This window comes from Oratosquilla oratoria, chromosome 14 (genome assembly GCF_046742065.1).
Source record: "Oratosquilla oratoria isolate Oo_2021 chromosome 14, ASM4674206v1, whole genome shotgun sequence".
Lineage (NCBI taxonomy): Eukaryota > Metazoa > Arthropoda > Malacostraca > Stomatopoda > Squillidae > Oratosquilla > Oratosquilla oratoria.
This window is the reverse complement of record NC_134790.1, coordinates 16,398,114-16,417,151: the sequence shown is the minus strand read 5'-3', so window position 1 is coordinate 16,417,151 and position 19,038 is coordinate 16,398,114. Positions and strand designations below refer to the sequence as shown.

Below are 19,038 nucleotides of genomic sequence, written 5' to 3'. Positions count from 1 at the left end.
TTTCAAGAGTTTATACGAAAGTAGTAGAGCCTTTGTTAGAATTAGAAATGAAGAGAGTAAGTGGTTTGAGGTAAAGGGATGTGTCATGTTGCCATGGCTGATGAATTTATAGGTGGACGGGGGTGGTATGAGAGGAAAATGCAAGGGATTGGGGAGGGTTAAAGAAAACGGAGAAAAGTGGGAGATACGCCATTTATTGTTTGCTGACGACACTGCAATTGTGACGGCATCAAAAGACGGATTGAGGAAGTCAGTGACGGAGTTTAGGAAGGTGTGCGAAAGAGGAAAGTTGAAGATAAAAGTGGGTAAAAGAAAGGCTATGAGATGTACAAGGAGAGAGGATGGCAGCAAATTGGGAATATTAAGAGAGAGAGACTGGACGAAGTGAATAGCTTTAGCTACTCGGGTGGGAATGTGGCGGGAAATGGAGGAGTGGAGGTGGAGGTAGAATGTAGTTTGAGAGAAGCAAGTAAATGCCTTGGGGGATTAAAAAGTGTGATGAGAAATAGGTATTTGGGAATGGATGCTAAGAGGAGATTGTAAGAAGGGGTGGTTGTGCCAACAGTACTGTATGGGAACATAACTGGGGAAGAGAGGAAGAATTTAAATGTGTTTGAGATGAAATGCCTAAGAAGTATGGTAGGGGTTACAAGGCTGGCTAGAGTGAGAAATGAGGAGGAGACCGAGGGTGAAAAAGAAGTTGGGAGATGAGGTTGATGAAAGAGTATTGGGATGGTTTGGACACATGAAAAGAATGAGTGAAGAAGATCAGTAAAAGAGGTGTGGAAGGCAGAGGTGGAGGAATGAACATGAGGGGGCGACCAAGGATGAGATGGATGGATGAGGTAAAAGGGGCATTGGGAAAGAGGGGAATGTCTGTTGAGGAAGGAAGGGAGAAGACAGAAGATAGGGGTGAGTGGAGAATGGTTGTGTATGGATGATGCTGTGATGCATGGAAGGGAATGGGGGATGGGGTGAGGGAGTATGTGTGAATGATATTTTGACGCAACCCGAAGGGCTCTATCCCCGTCTTCTCTTTTTCTGCATGAGGGGATGGAGAGGGGGGTCGCCGATTAAATGAAGTGGCCTTGCTGTGGATATATATATATATATATATATATATATATATATATATATATATATATATATATATATATATATATATATATATATATATGTATATATAAAGTGATAACAATCTCCCTTTATAAGGTGATATGTTTCGTTCTTTTATAGTCCAGGGCAAATATTTTCAGAGTTTGTGTTCTACAGTGTTTCGGAAGAAAGTCAAGCATAAGTACACATGGGAGAGGGTGGTGGATGGAAGGGTGGTAGATAGAGCGTTGATGGATTATGTAGTGGTAAATAGGATTATGATAGGAAGAGTTAAGGATGTACATGTGCTAAGGGGAGAGGGTGGGGGAATATCAGATAATTTTTTGGTGGAAGGTAAGTTGAGAGTGGAGGATAGATGGAGAAAGAGGAAAGGGACAAAAGGTAGGGAGGTGCTTAGAGTGAACTCTTTAAAGGAAAAGGAGAAGGAGTACAAGAAGAAGCTGAAGGAGGAGTGGGAGGGAGTGAAGGATAGAGTAGAGCTAGATGTAGAGGAGGAATGGGATGGTTCAAGGAGGGAGTCACAAAGTGTGCAAGGATGGTGTGTGGAACAAGAAGGACAGGAGGAAATGGAAGGAAGGGTAGTGAATGGTGGGATGAGGAAACAAAGAAGGTTGTAGAAGAGAAGAAGCGAGCTTTTACAGATTGGTTACAAAATAGAAAGAGGGAGTCATATGAGAGGTACAAAGTAAAGAATAGAGAAGTAAAGCAAAAGGTAAAGGAGGCAAAGAGGAGAGCAGATGTGAAGTGGGGTAAGAGTATGACAGAAAATTTTGAAAGTAATAAGAAGATGTTTTGGAAAGAAATTAAGAGAGGAAGAGGAGGAAAAGGTAAAAGGTGCAGATGGAGAGATGATAATGGAAGAGAAGGCAGTTAGGGGAAGATGGGCAGAATATTTTAGGGAGTTGCTAAATGTGAAGGAGGATAGGGAGGGAAAGATAGCTGCAGTGGGAAATGCGAAGAAAATGAGAGTGATGAGTGAGGAAAATGGAGGAGAAATAAGGAAGGATGAAGTGAAGGCAGTTGTTAAGATGATGAAAGCAGGTAAGGCACCTGGTCTGGATGGATGCCATGCAGAATGTCTAAAAAAAGGAGGTACAGTGATGGTGGACTTGCTGGTGAGGTTAGTTAATGTTTGCTGGAGAAAGGGTAGAGTGCCGGAGGACTGGAGGAGTGCCTGTATAGTTCCATTTTACAAGGGAAAAGGGGACAAGTGTGAATGTATTAGTTTCAGAGGGATTAGCTTGTTAAGTTTTAGTTGGGAAAGCTTATGGGAGGAACTTGATTGAGAGGATTAGGAGAGGAACAGAGAGAGTAATTGGTGAGGAACAGTCTGGATTTAGGACGGGTAGAGGTTGTGTAGATCAGATCTTTGTGGTAAGACATATGTGAGAAAGCTATAGGAAAGGGGAAGGATGTTTTTGGGGCTTTTATGGATCTAGAAAAGGCTTAGGATAGGGTTGACAGAAAGGCACTGTGGGAGGTTATGCAGATATATGGGATAGGAGGAAAGCTTCTAGGAGCTGTCAAGAGTTTTTATGAGAGTATTAGAGCTTGTGTCAGGATTAGAAATTGAGAGAGTGAGTGGTTCGAGGTAAAGGTGGGACTTCGTGAAGGATGCGTTATGTCGCCCTGGCTGTTCAACTTATACATGGATGGGGTAGTGCGAGAGGTAAATGCAAGGGAAGTGGGTCAGGGATTGGAACTGGTTAAAGAAAATGGAGAAAAGTGGGAGGTGAGCCAGCTGTTGTTTGCGGACGACACTGCGTTTGTGGCAGGATCGGAGGAAGGACTGAGGGAGTTGGTGACAGAGTTTGGGAGAGCATGTGGTAGAAGAAAGCTAAAGATAAATGTGGGTAAAAGTAAGGTGATGAGATGTACAAGGGGTGAAAGTGGCAGTAGACTGGAGGTGGGCATTAAGGGAGAGCGACTGGAGGAAGTGGATAGTTTTAGATACTTGGGTGCAAATGTGGCAGGAAAAGTTGGAGTGAAGGTGGAGGTAGAATGTAGATTGAGAGGAGCGAGTAAATGCCTTGGTGGATTAAAGAGTGTAATGAGGAATAGACATTTGGGAATGGATGCGAAGAGGAGACTGTATGAAGGAGTGATTGTGCCAACAGCACTGTATGGGGCAGAAACATGGAACATAAGAGAGGAAGAGAGGAGTCTGAATGTGTTTAAGATGAGATGTCTGAGAAGTATGATGGGGGTTACTAGGCTAGATAGAGTGAGAAATGAGGAGGTGAGGAGAAGAACGGGGGTGGAAAGGGAGTTGGGAGCTAGAGTTGATGAAAGAGTATTAAAGTGGTTTGGACACATGGGAAGAATGAGTGAAGAAAGACTAGTAAAAGAGGTGTGGAAGGCAGATGTGGAGGGAGTGAACATGAAGGGACGTCCTAGGATGAGGTGGATGGATGGGGTGAAGGGGGCTTTAGGGAAGAGGGGAATGTCTGTTGAGGAAGGACGGGAGAGGACAGAAGACAGGGGTGAATGGAGAATGGATGTATATGGATGATGTTGTGATTCATGAGGTGGAATGGGGGGGGGATGGGGGGTGAGGTAGTATGTGTGAGCAAAATTTGACGCAGCCCGAAGTGATTTCTCCCCGTCTTCTCCTTTTATGCATGGGGAGACGGAGAGGGGAGGTCGCCGATTTAATGAAGCGGCCTTGCTGTGGATGTGCTGTGTCTTGCGACACTGCTTCTGACCCAGGGCAGTGGACAAGGTGCAGGGATGACCTGTCATTCAGGAGATGCTTTGATAAGAGGGAGGGTGGAGGGGTGTGGAGTGTATTCAGGGATGGAATGGGTGGGAATAATTTTATGCCTTTTCCTTCTTGGCTACCTCCCTTGTAAGGGGGAAAAAGCCTTGGTATATGTATGTATGTATATATGCGTAAGTAACCACTAGGAAAAGTAAACTAACGAAGCAGAGCGCTTTCGTATGATTACATCTTCAGTGCAGATACAAAGAGGGAATTATGTATATATATATATATATATATATATATATATATATATATATATATATATATATATATATATATATATATATATATATATATATATATAAACAGTGATAGCAATCTCCCTTTATAAGGTGATATGTTTCGTTCTTTTTTAGTCCAGGGCAAATATTTTCAGAGTTTGTGTTTTTACAACTTTGGATTTAACAAATCCTTGCCCCTCGACACGTTGTACTATCGATAATGACTTCTTCCTCACTCAGTTCAAGTCTGAGGGACAGCCCCGATCCAATAGACAGATTGTGAAATGTGAATTGAAACTGTGATTTGAAAGTAAAGTGAAAAGAAAGAATTGTGAATTGAAGGTAAAAAAGTAAATAGAGAGAATTATGAATTGAAATTAAAAAAAAAATAGAGATAGTAGGAGAGGGAGAGAGAGAAAGAGAGAGAGAGAGAGATAGAGGGGGAGAGAGAGAAAGACCTGACGAGGTCCCACCTGATCAGAGGGCGATGCGATAGCCGAAGGGTTAAGCTTTTGGCCTGCGGGCAGATGGGCGCTCCCGACGTCACGCTGACGCAGCCCACACAGGCGACACAGATAACTGTGGTCATGGCAGCCTGTGGTCGGACCATCGCGTCGTGGTAAACCTTGCGATCGATTTTTTTTTTTTTTTGTGTGTGTGTGTGTGTGTGTGTGTGTGTGTGTGTGTGTGTGTGTGTGTGTGTGTGTGTGTGTGTGTGTGTGTGTGTATGTGTGTGTGTGCTGGTGGTGATGCAGCAAATGATAGAACGAACTGCTTACGCACAAATGCAAAGTACACATCTACAGGTGCACATATGATGACGTAAAGGAAACCGGGTGAATAAAGAAAAAAATTGAATAGATTGAAAAATGAATAAAATTAAATAAATAGAATAAATAAATAGAAAGAAAAACAGTAACACGATAAGGCTGAAAATGACACGTCAGCTAATTGTCGAATAGAGCTAAAAAAAAAAAAAAAAAAACACGGCTTAAGGAACACAATGAAGCAGAATATTCGGAGAAAGCCTAGAAAGAATTCAAGGATTTTACGATAGGAAATATACAAGCGTCACCCAACAGAAAGTTAACAACGAAAAAAAAAAGAAAAAAAAGAAAAATCAATGACGTTTCTAGATAAGCCAAATCAACTTTATTTCCACCCATCCACCCCCACGTCACTGAAATCACTTCTTCAATTGTATAACGGCTGTAATTAAGTATATGATAATTATATCATAATATATAATATATGATATATAATATATAATAATATATTGTATTCTTTTTCGCATCCGACCTAGTTATGGACCAAAAGGTCTCCTGTCGGCATGCTCCGCCTTTGCAATCCTTTGTAATTCAACTATTAACAATGTATTTACAGGATTCTAATCACCTAACTGTGATTGGGATTGGTCAACTGTGAGTGGTTACGTTCTCTTTGGATTGGGTTCTTCCAGCTGATTAGATTCGTCTGGCGTCAACTTGAATAAAATTTCTAAGTGCGCTGATGCGGATTAAAGGATTAAATCCATATGGAGCTTAATATATTTATTTTATTTATCTATCTATTTATCTATTCGTCTATTCTTTAATTACTTATTCATCTAATTGTTTACTTATTTTTCATTCATCATATAGTTATCCTTTATTATTATTATTATTATTATTTCTACTGTTATTATTATTTTATTATTTTTATTTTTATTATTATCATTATTTTTATTATTATTATTATTATTATTATTATTATTATTATTATTATTATTGTTATTACTATTATTATTATTATCATTTTATTATTATTATTATTGTTATCTTATTATCATTATTATTATTATCATTATTATTATTGTTATTACTATTACTATTATTATTATTATTTTATTATTATTATTTTTATTATTATTATTATTATTACTATTGTTTTTTTTTTTTATTCTTATTATGTTTATAATTTATATTTCTTTTTTCTTTTGCCTTCTGGCCCGTTCAGTAATTCTCTCTTCCTTTGGCTGTCTCCCTCGACATTTGCATTCTTCGTTGTGTCTTGTGTATGATGGTATTCATTTTACATCATCGTGAGAGTATGTATGCGCGTGTGTGTGTATGCATATGTGTGTGTGTATGCGTGTGTGTGTTTGCGTGTGTGTGTGTGTGTGTGTGTGTGTGTGTGTGTGTGTGTGTGTGTGTGTGTGTGTGTGTGTGTGTGTGTGTGTGTGTGTGTGTGTGAATTCGTGTGTATATATCTAACTTATCAACCTAATATTGTCATATATAGGATGAGAGCCACACTCATGAAGTCCTTTGTGCTCTCATCGGGAAGGCTTGGATATTTATTATCTGCGCGCGCGTGTGTGATGATTAAATTTCTTGAACAATTGAATATAGTAACAATGAACACTTCCCACCTCACGTCCCCCTCCTCCTCCCCTTCGTGTTCATCTTTCTCCTGTTCTTTCCCCTCCTCCTCCTCTTCCTCCTCCTACTCCTCCTCCTCCTCCTCCTCCTCCTCCTCCTCCTCCTCCTCGTGTTTATCCTCCTCCTTCTATTCCTCTTCCTCCTCCTCCTTCTCCTCTTCCTCCTCCTCCTTCTCCTCCTCCTTCTCCTCCTTCTCCTCCTCCTTTTCCTCCTCCTTCACCTCCTCCTCCTGTTCCTCCTCCTACTATTCCTCCTCCTCCTATTCCTCCTCCTCCTATTCCTCCTGTTGTTCCCTTTTCTGTTCCTCCTCCTCTTCCTGTTCCTCTTCTTCTTCCACAACCTGTTCCTCTTTCTCCTCCTCCTCCTCTTCCTCCTCCTCCTCGTTCCTCTCCTCCTCTTCCACCTCTTCCACCTCTTCCACCTCTTCTACCTTGAGTACATCGATGCCAAGGCCACTGGGAGCGTCCCTCGGGTGATGGTGGGTGGTGGGTGGGGGTGGGGGTGGGGTGTTGCACCTCTTGCGCAACCCGGCTGTTGGCACTCTCGGGAAATGACACCTGTGGCGCCTCGACCCGACACTCGCCCCGGACGCATATGTCTGGGGGTGAGTAAAGGTTTTCGTCATTTATTTTCTTCTAATGTCACTCCCACAAAGCCCGTGGTAGTGACATTTCACAAAAAAAAAAAAAACTACCCCCCCATACACACACACGCACACACACCGATCCACTCTTCCATCCTCAACTCCTTGCCCACCAGAGCTGGAGTGCTGGCATGTGATGACGTGATGGTTTTCAGCTGTCTGTGAACATTGTGTGTGCATGGATATGTATTTTCGTGCATGCGTTTGTGTATGCATGTTCCTATTTGTGTATGTATTGATGTATATATGCATGTGTGTACTGACCTACACACATACATCCAGATCTTTTCACACAAACTCTAATTGAAATTATATGTATAGCATGCAAGGAGTCCGTTCAGTGTGTGACATACGTCGCGCCAAATCAACCATAGTACATGACTTTTATTTCACATCCATATGCTATTTGTTGTCTTATATTCTGCATATAGTAAATGAAGCTGTATAATACAAAGATTACCAATTTTTAGAATTATAACAAGTTACCTATACCCTACCCCACCTGTCACCGGTGTCCCCTTCGATGTGGCAACATAGTGGGGAAAAGGCGCTGTTGCCACGTGTCATAGAAGTTATTCAAATCGTTTTTATAATCCTGAAAAGTGATACTCATTATAATATACAGTTTCATTTACAATATACAAAATAAAGAAAATCAAACAGGACATAGATGGTAAATAAAAGGGAGAGAGAGCGAGGCATAAACTAAGGTTGATTTGGCAGAACGCACAGTCTAATCATCTTACTTTTCTAGGATTTTGGCGTTTGTTGCCATCTTTGTTCTTGTGTCGTCATCACATATATATCCTCCACTACTTTCTTCTCTTCCTCACCAAAATTTCTGTCTCCACCTTAATTAGAATGATCCCAAGACTTTCCTCTGCTCCATCCTTTCGCCCAATACTCGGTCTTCCTAACCCTCTCTTCCTATCCACCTTTGGCATCTTGACATCTATTCTTGCCACATTTCCGTACCCATCACCAGGTCCTTGGGAAATATACCTTTTCTTACATCTATTGCCAGTAATTTTACCCTTTTCTTCTTCTTCTTCTTCTTCTTTTTTACTCAACTTTGGTATCCCGGTGCTTTTGTCTCTGCCTTCCTCGTGCCCACTCTCTCGGGGAATACCCACGGCTGTACATAAGATCCGTCTCCATTGCTTTTGCCTTTATAGACCTCTTTCCTTCCTGCTGACGCCTTTCTTATCACTTCTGATATCTTTCTCTCCGTTAGTATGTATCATATACATGTGACTAAATTATGTATACACATGCACACGCGCGCGAGTGTGTGTGCGCAGTTTTTCCATGAATATACACAATATGCTGCAATTTTTTTCGAATATAGTTTCTTCTTGTACTGTATATATTGAGCTATAAATGTGTTTTCACGATTACGAAAAAGGTACAGTGATGAATGAGTTGGTGGCAAATGGCATCATCAACAATCATCATCATCATCATCATTATCATCATCATCATCGTCATCATCATTATCATCATCATCATCGTCATCATCATCATCATCATCATCATCATCATCATCATCATCATCATCATCATCATCATCATCATCATCATCATCATCATCATCATCATCATCATCATCATCATCATCATCATCATCATCATCATTATCACTACCACCATCATCACTACCACCATCATCATCAGTTCCACCATCATCATCATCATTATCATCATCATCATCATCATCATCATCATCATCATCATCATCATCATCATCATCATCATCATCATCATCACCACCACCATCAGCATCACCACCACCATCATCATAACCACCACCACCACCATCATCATCATCATCATCATCATCATCATCATCATCATCATCATCATCATCATCATCATCATCATCATCATCATCATCATCATCATCATCATCATCATCATCATCATCATCATCATCATCATCATCATCATCATCATCACTGCCACCACCACCATCATCATCACCACCACCACCATCATCATCATCACCACCACCATCAGCATAATCATCATCAGTACCATCATCATCATCATCATCACTCCGCGAATGTCATCATCCTTTTATATCCTTTTATCCAACGCCATGATTATCATTACAAAAATAATATCGATATCCATAGAACATTTCATTAATGTTCTACCTATAAATCAAGATAAAAGAAAAATAGTTCAGAACATTCTAGATTTCACTCACAAAGGTTCACCTCATATTTCGTAAAGAGAAGTCAACAAGAGTAGCTCGGCACTCATTCTTACCTCTGCTCTTCCCAGCCTTTGTTCTCCTTTGTCATCTCCTCCTTGTATCTATTCTCCATGGTGCCCGAGTTTCCGAAAATCCGTGTTCAAAATCTTCCATCGTGATGTATCATAACACTGCGTTAGTTAATGAATTCACACATAAGAACGACAACAACAACACTGTTTTGTTCTTCGTAATGCGTAGTATTATATTCATGGTGATTTTCTTTGCTGTTGGGTTACCTGTGTTAAGAAGGTTTAGACACAGTCTTGAGTTTTATTCTGCAATTTACACTAACAAGATTAATTTGAGTAAATATGTATATATTTAGCGTTATGTCACCAACATATACTTCATAGCAATTTCCTTGACTTTTGTTATTCTCACCATCAAATCCACTTCACAAAATTAGGTTTCAAGGAAATGAAAGTTTTCTGCCCACGAAAAACACTTCACGTTTTTTTTCTTTCACTATTTCTCCCGCACTTTCTCCACGCCCTTGTTTCAACGGAGGCTGGTGAGGTGGGAAGGCAATGTACTCTCTGTCTCTCTCTAGTACAATGTATAAAGGAATGGAGCACTACGTTTGCCGACATTAAGATAAAGACAATATCACACCGATATACTATCATATCTTATTCCCACTTTATCCTGCAGGACCGTTGGGTCTTGACTGGCCGTATGGTTTTGGGAATTTGTGAGAAAGGATGGCGGTGCAAATGTAGCGAAAAAGGGTAAAAAGTTGGACGAAAAGGAGAGAAGAGACGTTAAGGAGGGAGAATAGTGAAATGGACGGTTGGTGACGTCATGTCGTCGGTAACTGATACTCCAAGACGTCCTCTCAAAGAACGCGGGAGACGACTTCAGAAGGATACTCCAACGTCTTTGTTAAGCAAAAGAACATTGTTATTTGTTTGTTTGTTTTTAAGGGGAAGGAGGGATTAAAGGCGGCGAAGTTTTAAGGGGGTTGAGGCTAGCATCGATACGATATCATATCTTTTCTATAACACATTATTCCTCTTCGTATCTTATCGAGATAGACGACAAGGTTCCGTGCGGTTCTGTCTACATGAAGATCTGTAGCCTGCGAGAAGAGGTGCCCGTGTTAGACTCCTTCTACTTGATGACAACCCTAAATTAAAGTTCTATTTTGGGGTCTTATAGAGTTGCACGGACTTTTGCATCTGCTTTGTAGGGTTTGTGTGTGTTGTTTTGCATTTGTACACGGATATCGTCTTTGCGTTCATTGATAGGTCCTTGCGTGGAGATACATGAGCTTGTGCAGAAATTGTGAAAGTTTCATGTTTTTGTGGAGATGCGGATCATTTGTATGTATAGATGTACATTACGTAGTTTTTGACGTGTGTGTGTGCTTGTGTATTTATGTATGTAGTTGCTGTATCCTTTGTGTATTTACCTAGTTGTATCTTACGGGAAGGAGAGCTATGCTCGTAGCGTCCCGTCCTTGTACCTCGCAGTGTCTAGTTTGCTCTTAAATCCGTGTGTGTGTGTGTGTGTGTGTGTGTGTGTGTGTGTGTGTGTGTATGTGTGTATGTGTGTGTGCGTGTGTGTGTGTACGCTTGTTCACCTTCATCTTGAATACTCAAAACACGCAACAGTAAGATTCACACGCGCCAATCTAAAGCTTCTATCATCCTTTTACTGCGAGGTGTGAGGCAGCATCACCTAATACAATCACAAACCGTACAGAGGTCAAATAAAGATAAGAACAAAAATTAGACGAAATCAGGAAAAAAAGTGCTTTAATGAAGTTTGAGTATTCTAAAGTAATCGTCATTAAGAAAATCTTCGACTTATTGAAAACAAGCAAAAAATAGTAATGAAACGTGTAACCATCAATTTTCCTCTCCTCCTTTTCCCTCCCCATCTTTCCCCCGTTCTCTCTCTGTATCGACATGGACCAGCAAGTCTCCTGGTGATTTGTTTTTATTTTATTTTATTCTAGTGCATGTCATTTTATAAGTACCTTACAGCAGTGTTGGATTTTTGGGGTATTTTTTCTTCAGACACCACTTAGTTGTCGTTTCCTAACCTAACCTAACCTAACCTAACCTAACCTAACCTAACTTAAAATCGTCAACTAGTTTGGATATGCTCGCCATCTTTAATGTCGGATTTTTTTTAACAAATTCTGTGCATTTCTTAGTTGTCTCGTTTCTTCATGGTAACTTTTATTTTGTTTATTTTGGTGAGCTTATTTTTCATCTCTACTCGTTTCAGTTTTATCTATGTTTATATTTAGACAGACTTCTTGACTAGTCTTAATAAAGTTCCATATTCTTCCTTTCTGAATCTTTCAGGGACTGTGATAGTTGTCGACAATTATCTGCAGAGAACTAGTAATCTTCATGAGATTTTTAGGTAGCTTAAACTCCTTATCTTTCCCCGACTTTGGAAAATTATCTATTTGAAAAGTGTAGATTGATTGCACCGTTGCTTGATGCCACTTGCGATTGTCTTCTGCATATGTCTGCATTTCTCATTATATGTCTGTTTTTAGTTGTACTTTATTATCTGTATATGATGCAGTTATCTCGATTATGTCTCAAAAAATTTCATGTCAGTATTTCCTTAATCAGTTTTCCTCTTCTTATAGATTCGAACGCTTTTGAAAAATCTACTGATAATACAATTAATTATTTCACCATTTCACAACTCAGTTCTCTGCAGTAATTTATTGTCTATATGTTGTCATCTATCCTTCTCCCAGACATAAACCCCAGATCACGTTTCTTTCTGCTCATCAGTTTGTATAAAAAAAAAAAAAAATGTCGGGGGTGTTTAGGACAAATTCCAGACTATCCCATATGTACCTAATGCGTGGCATATTTGGTAACGTCCTAGTCTTATGCAATATGCTGCACAGATTAGGGTTTGAGTCCAATAAATAAATAATTATTCAAGGCATTTCTGACTAGTAAAATAAACGTTACAAATATTTGTAAAGACCTGATTCTATTGGTAGAAATATACCAAACACGTAGGATATGTAAACTACTTTGATCAAAAATACAGTCTTGGGTCTGTCTCATTTCCCCACCACATGTCCAAACCATCTCACAAGTATTCTACTCATTTTTTTCATCTAATCTCATTTCCTTCTAAGTAATCATTGTCATCACCGTCATCCTCATGTTCATTACCAATCTTCACCACCATCATCACAATTACCATCAACTTCATTCACATAGTTTTATTACAAAGCAAAATCGATGGGCTGTCAATACACATTTTTGGAAGCGGAATAAAAGAAATATTTTTTATATATAATCTTATGTTATCAAAAGCTTAATCCGTGTACATGGTAGGAACTCAACTCCGCAAAACACACAAAACATCAAACTTAAATGACAAAAAAAAAGAAGGCATGTATTGAGGTAATACGCGGCACTCTTGAAGAGAAAATCCTTTGGAGGTTTGCCCTCCAGTACGATCACATCTTCCAGAAGACTCCGCAAGCGATGCAGAAGACGAACCCCCTGTGCTTGTCGTGGAAACTCTGATAGCGCCAGAGGAGCTCTCCGCATCCTTTGTGGACGAAGGGTAGCCGCTGCTTCCTGCCTTTGCTCGGGATGCACAGACGGCAGTAGTCACACTTGGTCACGAACTGGGTTCTCCTGGTCACAATACATTGGCACTGCCAGTGGAGGGACTTGGCCTGAACCGACTTGCATTTTGGGGGTTTCTTGATGCTGGCGTTCAGGTTCCTGATGCGGTTGTACAGGCGGATGCCTTTGCATGGTCGATATCTGTCCCTTCTGGTGTGGTCTTCTCCTAATGCAATGCCACTGGTAGCCGGTGCTTCTGGTGCCAAGGCTGAGTTCGACCCGCTTTTCGGCGGTGAAGGGCCGGTACCGGAATCCTCGGTCTTAACGTCCACCTCGATTTTGGTTTCAGGAATCGCCCTTCCTGTAGGTTGTGAAGGATCATTGTTCTTCACCGAGTCTACAGGATCGATCTCAGACCTCAGACTTCTCTCTGGTGGTAATAATTCGGTGTTGAAGTCAGTGAGCTTAGTGGATTTCACAGTCTCGAGGTCTTCGCTCTTCCTCTTCTTCGGCGGTGAATGACCGTTATTCGGGTCAACGGTTTTAACGGTTTCTGGAACTTTTATATTATCGTTGCTTGTTCTCTTCTCCCCTTGCTCCACAAACGGGATCTTTTCTTCTTCTTCTTCTTCCTTTCCATCAGTGGTCTCCACGTCAATGTTGTCAACGGATTCCACAGCCTCGATGTCTGCGCTCCTCCTCCTCTTCGGCGGTGAAGGACCGTTATCCGGGTCAACGGATTTAACGGCCTCTAGAACCTTTATATTCCCGTCACTTGCTCTTTTCATCCCTTGCTGCATTAACCGTAACATTTCTTGTTCCTTTTCATCAATAATCTCCTCCTCCTCTTCCTCTTCCTCAAATTTCCTTTTATTATGAACTGTTTCCCGAAATTCTTCCTTCATGTCAGTAAGCGTATTATCGCCTTCCTTCTTTGTATCATTCAACGTTCTCCTCCACCCAGCATCTGGCAAAATCTCCATCTTAACAATATCCGGGTTGTCTTCTTCACCCAAAACATACCTGATGTTTAACACCCCTTGTCCTCGTTTTGGTTCCCCGTCCCTCTCATGGTCATCTTTTGGCCCGTGTCTATGGCGCCCAGGCATAGGCGAAAGCTCGAAGGACACTTCTGAAGTGTGGTTCTCTTCCTCGCCGCCTCTCTCACGCTTGTCCACGTTGTCCCGGCCGACGTCTGCTGCCACATTTCCACGTAATTTAGTGCAGATGACTTCCAGTTCCTCCTGGGTCGTCTCCAGTATCTGCTTCACCCTTTCGACGACTTTGATGACGACTACCTCGTCGTCACCTGTCTTATCGTCCTCCTCCTCCTCCTCCTCATCCTCCTCCTCCAGGTCGACGGTTTGGACTTCGCCCTCGTCTCTTACTCTGGAGGCCTTCCCTTTCCTCATCACGTGAACGACTTTGATATCAGAGTCGCCTTCTTCGGTCACCTCCGAAGAACTTCCCGAGAAGTTCCTAGTCCTACTCGAGCCTCCGTCTTCAGAATCGTATGCATCATCCGAGGAGGACGTGCCCGAGTAGTCCTCAGAGTCAGCTGTTTCCGACTCGGAGAGACTCTGACTAAGATCTTCCGAGTCTTCGGAGGAAGAGCTGTACGAGTCTTCCGAAGAACACGACTCCAGGTCACCATCATCATCGCGGGAGGTGTCGCTAACGAGCCTGCTTTCGTAAGTCGTTGTAGGAGGAAAGGCGATCTCTTTTGACATTTCTTTCTCTTTTTCTCCAGTTGTCTCTCTTCTGGTCAATCTTGGATATTTTGACTCTCCCAGCCATCCATCTTTTATCTCCTCCTCCTCCTCCTCTTCTCTTTGCATTTTCTTAATTGTTTGGATACTTGCACATTTCAGCGCTGCGTACCCCTCTTCCTCAGAGTCATCTCCATCACTAACACTAGACTCGCAAAACAACCTTCTTATTGCTCTGTAGACTCCATCTGGAGGGGTGGTGACTTGAATGGATCCTCTCTCGGTGCACCCATCCACATGAAAATATGATTCCCTTTGGATATTTTCCACTTCCTCTGGGACTCCTGCTACGTCCTTTGTCCCACAAGCATCGGCGTCAACACAGGAATCGGGTTTTCCTATTCCCGTTTCATAATTCTCCTCTTTTTTGTCGAATAGGTGGTCGTCAACAACTACACTGTCTCCTTCCACAGATTCATTTGGTGACTGTGGACTTTCTCTGACGTTTTCGTCCATTTGGCCAACTCCATCGCCAGTCTTACATTCCTTCGTCTCGTCTTGAGTATCCTTAACCATCCTTCGTGTCCCCTGACTGGCCAGACGTAGCAAGACGTTGATCTCTCCAGCTTTTGCATATATTTCAAGAGCAGAAGATTTATTTGCAGTCATGTCATCACCGCCCTCACCAGAAGAAACCCTAAGCTCTTGCTTACTCTCACCTTTTGGAGATTCTTTCTTCAGCACATCCCCTTCGTCGTCGTCGTTGTCGTCGTCGACTTTCGACCCGACGGCTCCCAGCGGCAGGAAATCTTGCACCTCCAGGAGGCCACTGCTGAGCTTCCTAGCCGTGCTCTGGGCTGCAGCCAGGGCGACTGCCCCTTGCTCCTCAGGCTCCAAAGCTCCCTCGATGTCTTCGTTGCCCTTTGGAACCTTTTCGGTTTCCGTGTCGTCTGGAAGGCCTTCCTTGAACACGCCCATCTTTAAAGGTTAGCAATGTCTGGAATAGAATGTTTGTTTTCAAGATGTTTAGCATTAGAATACTACTAGGACTAGATAGATATTGTATTATATTGTATTGGGTTTTACATGTTTCACCTTTTTAGACGCGAACACAAATATATATATATACATGTATGACGTTTTATCCGTGCATTTTATCTACTCATCATTTTATCAATATTATGCATCTGCCCATGTTATGTGTATGTAATGTATGCACATATACTGTATAATAAAAGATTCATTGAACAAAGGGAATAACACTCCCTCTCCCCCCACAGCCATAGAATGAGAGAGATAGAAAGAGAGAGAGAGAGAGAGAGAGAGAGAGAGAGAGAGAGAGAGACGTGAGACCGGGGTGCCCTCGTCGACCCGCGACGTCAAGCTTCTGGTGTCAACACAACCGCGTCACGATACGTCACGCTCGCTCCTATCATTCCATCGTCACGTCTTCTCTTGCCATCAGCTTCGGCCATTTTCCTCTGTTGTTAAGATGTCGCGGGAGAGTTTGCCCCATTACTCTCTAGTTTACCCATCAAACGTTATCACAAGTGATAAGTAGTTCAAATATCGATGATAAGGACATAACCTTTAGTAAGCATGTTACGATATTCTGTTATTCGCGTCACTAATCCTAGAAGCCTACCTATGTCTATGAATGCTAGACACATACACGTAAGACCGCATCTGTTCAGTAAATAAGAAAAAAATGATAATCTTGGGAAATTTTAAACGCGTTTTGACGTTCCGTAGACAGGCTTGAGTATCTTCATGCCTTTAGAGAAAGACCAAAGTTCAGATTATATTTAAGTTGCAAGGACCAACACACAAACACACACACACTTGACTTGATGGCGCAGTGGTAGCGTTCACGGGCGCCACTACGGCGGTACGGGTTCGAATCCCACCCAGGGCTGAAATAATTTTAGTATCACTGCACTGCGAGTCGTTTCTCCAACTCTCGTGGGCGGGGAGTTGGGTGTGTGTGTGCGTGTAAGGTCACAGCATTACCCATAGATCGGTCATATATGACCTCTGAGCTCTCTTCCGGGAGGGAAATAGCTGTCGATCACGAGTCCAACACGTGATCCAAGACCATGGTGAATCACACACACACGTAATTGTAGGCCATGCCATGCACATGTATTATATGTAAGATACTTTAATACTTTTGAGTGTTCCATTGATGGTTGTAAATAATAACAAGGAAATTGTGACGATGTAATAAAGGATTAGTTGTTAATCCCGTTACATTGAAGACAGTTGGAGAATAGTCGCTAAACTAGCGAAAAATAGTGAACTTTTTTTTAAAGTTTAGAGGTCTACCAGATAGCTGAATAAAATCGATTGGCGTGGGCAAGATTAAGAAAATGGCTGCAAATGTGTAGCCCGACGTTTGAGTACCCAATTTGACTTTGATTTTTATTTATCTGAAGTTGTAAAAAAAATTCTGACAGAATTTTATAAATATGTCTGCATTATATTAACATGCTTGTTTGATTAGTAATTATTTTAATATGAAATTTATTTAAATATATTTTGATTTAATTTTCAGATCTAATGCGCAAATTTCATAAATGGAAAATATTGAAAAATTGGGTGTTTGATAAAAAAAAGATTATCTTTACAGAAACGAAAATCAGAAACTATATTATCCACACAAATTATTTTATAACACTTTTATCCCTAAATAAACAAAGACACAAAAATATTATAACATTTACATAAAATTACGATGCAAATTTAAACGAATATTTTCACCACAAAAACAGATTTCTTGATATGAAGTTGCACCATTTCTATTTTCTCAGCACAAATATAAAAATATCAAAAAACAAATTGTGTTTAAAAAAATTATGATTAGATAAGCTTATGATTGTTGGTAAAATTAAAACATTATTCAAACAAACCTTTGTAGCGGAGTAAACAAGACAAGTCCGTCGTTTGGGAAGTTTAGCACCAAAGTGATTTTTTTCACAACGACATGACGTCACACCCGATTTCCTTATGACTTCCTGTAATATACATTTATGAATTTATTTATTCGTATGTTGTTTGAATAGTTATCAAAATGCAAATATACATTTATATGTATATATATTTATTTTTGTGCACTTTTATGTGCATTATTTATGTATACATATTTATATATATGCACAATAGTTTTTTACGAAATATACATGGGATCACCCACAATTCACAGGCTTCAGAGTTTTCTAAATTGCATAAAAATTGAGATTTATTGTTAAAAAGATAGTGCCAACATTTTAGTTGGTTTGCCAAATTCAAAGAATACAAGAATACAATACTCGAATATTCTCCAATCTTTTTGGACTTGTAACCACATAAAGTTGATGATGTTGGAATACTTTTTTCTAAGTTCTTAACGGTCACAAGAAAGCATAAATGAATTGGAAATTGACTGATTTACAGTAAGATATTTTTATCTTAGGATAAATTGGTCGTGATTTATACGCTTTTGAATATTTCCTCTTGTTTTCATTATTTCACACCTGTTCATGAAAAGGGGAATATTAACAAGGAAGTAAATTTGAACGAAAATGTTACGTAAAGACAAAGGTTTGCGTTTTATCATTTACTAATATCATAAAAAATCTTTAATTGCAAAAAAGTATGTATATCGCGGAAATGCACATAAAAACATTGGATCAATAATTTTTCGTGAGTGTCGGTTGGAACGAAGTCGATGTTTTAGCATGAATCGAAGCTATGACGTCATGTCGCGTACGTCTGCACAAGAAATGCCGGACTTAATAAAATAAATTTATCTAAAAATTTCCATAAAAATTTTCTGTTGCCCGATATAAACGACTTATTCTATTTCGTTTCTATTTTTATCTTATTTTATTCATATAAATATAACATTATTATATACGGTTATGGACAAACGAAAGCACAGATAACTCCAGATTTAGTTGTATGTATAATGTCGTTATATTTGTGAATCAAAATGAGTCTTATATGAACGAGAGTATAAAATACATAACCAGAATAAATTCTATCAAAAATGTAATGATAATTGTTGATGGCAACAGTCACCAGCTGAGATTGGAAAGGTAAAGTGATCAGTCGCGGGTTGTCAAATCCCAGTGTGTGAAAAGGTGGATGAAATAAAGTTAAAATTGACAGGGAGAGAACTTGTGTTCATTCCGGACACTGAGTGTCAGCCCCTCGGGGCTGCACCTTGAGATGGACGTGAGTGGGTTGAGTAGTTTTGGATAATATTGTGTGATAATATTGTAACGAATTAATCCTTTGTTTGTGATCATTTATCTATTAATTTATCATTACCACGGAAATGAATAAAATCGCCCGGCGGCAG

The 19,038-nt window shown here is 40.4% G+C and overlaps 2 protein-coding genes across 2 annotated transcripts in view; both read right to left on the bottom strand.

Moving 5' to 3' along the window:
• Nucleotides 1-9,993, bottom strand: part of LOC143032740 (uncharacterized) — a 126,653-nt gene extending 116,660 nt beyond the window's left edge. Inside the window, exon 1 of the mRNA XM_076197695.1 lies at nt 9,436-9,993. Coding sequence (XP_076053810.1) covers nt 9,436-9,494 — 59 coding nt within the window. The 5' untranslated portion in view covers nt 9,495-9,993. The remainder of the gene's footprint in view (nt 1-9,435) is intronic.
• Nucleotides 9,994-12,706: 2,713 nt separating this feature from the next.
• On the bottom strand, nt 12,707-17,693 carry LOC143032738 (uncharacterized). The gene is made up of 2 exons (XM_076197688.1): nt 17,606-17,693; nt 12,707-15,693 (listed from the first exon to the last, which is right to left on the bottom strand). The coding sequence occupies exon 2, from the start codon at nt 15,672-15,674 to the stop codon at nt 12,873-12,875; it is 2,802 nt and encodes a 933-aa protein (XP_076053803.1). The 5' UTR covers nt 15,675-15,693; nt 17,606-17,693; the 3' UTR covers nt 12,707-12,872.
• Between the last annotated feature and the right edge of the window lie 1,345 nt (nt 17,694-19,038).

What these genes read in the sequence shown, in the direction of transcription:
- LOC143032738 (XM_076197688.1), bottom strand. Translation starts at nt 15,674, where the DNA reads ATGGGCGTGTTCAAGGAAGGCCTTCCAGACGACACGGAAACCGAAAAG.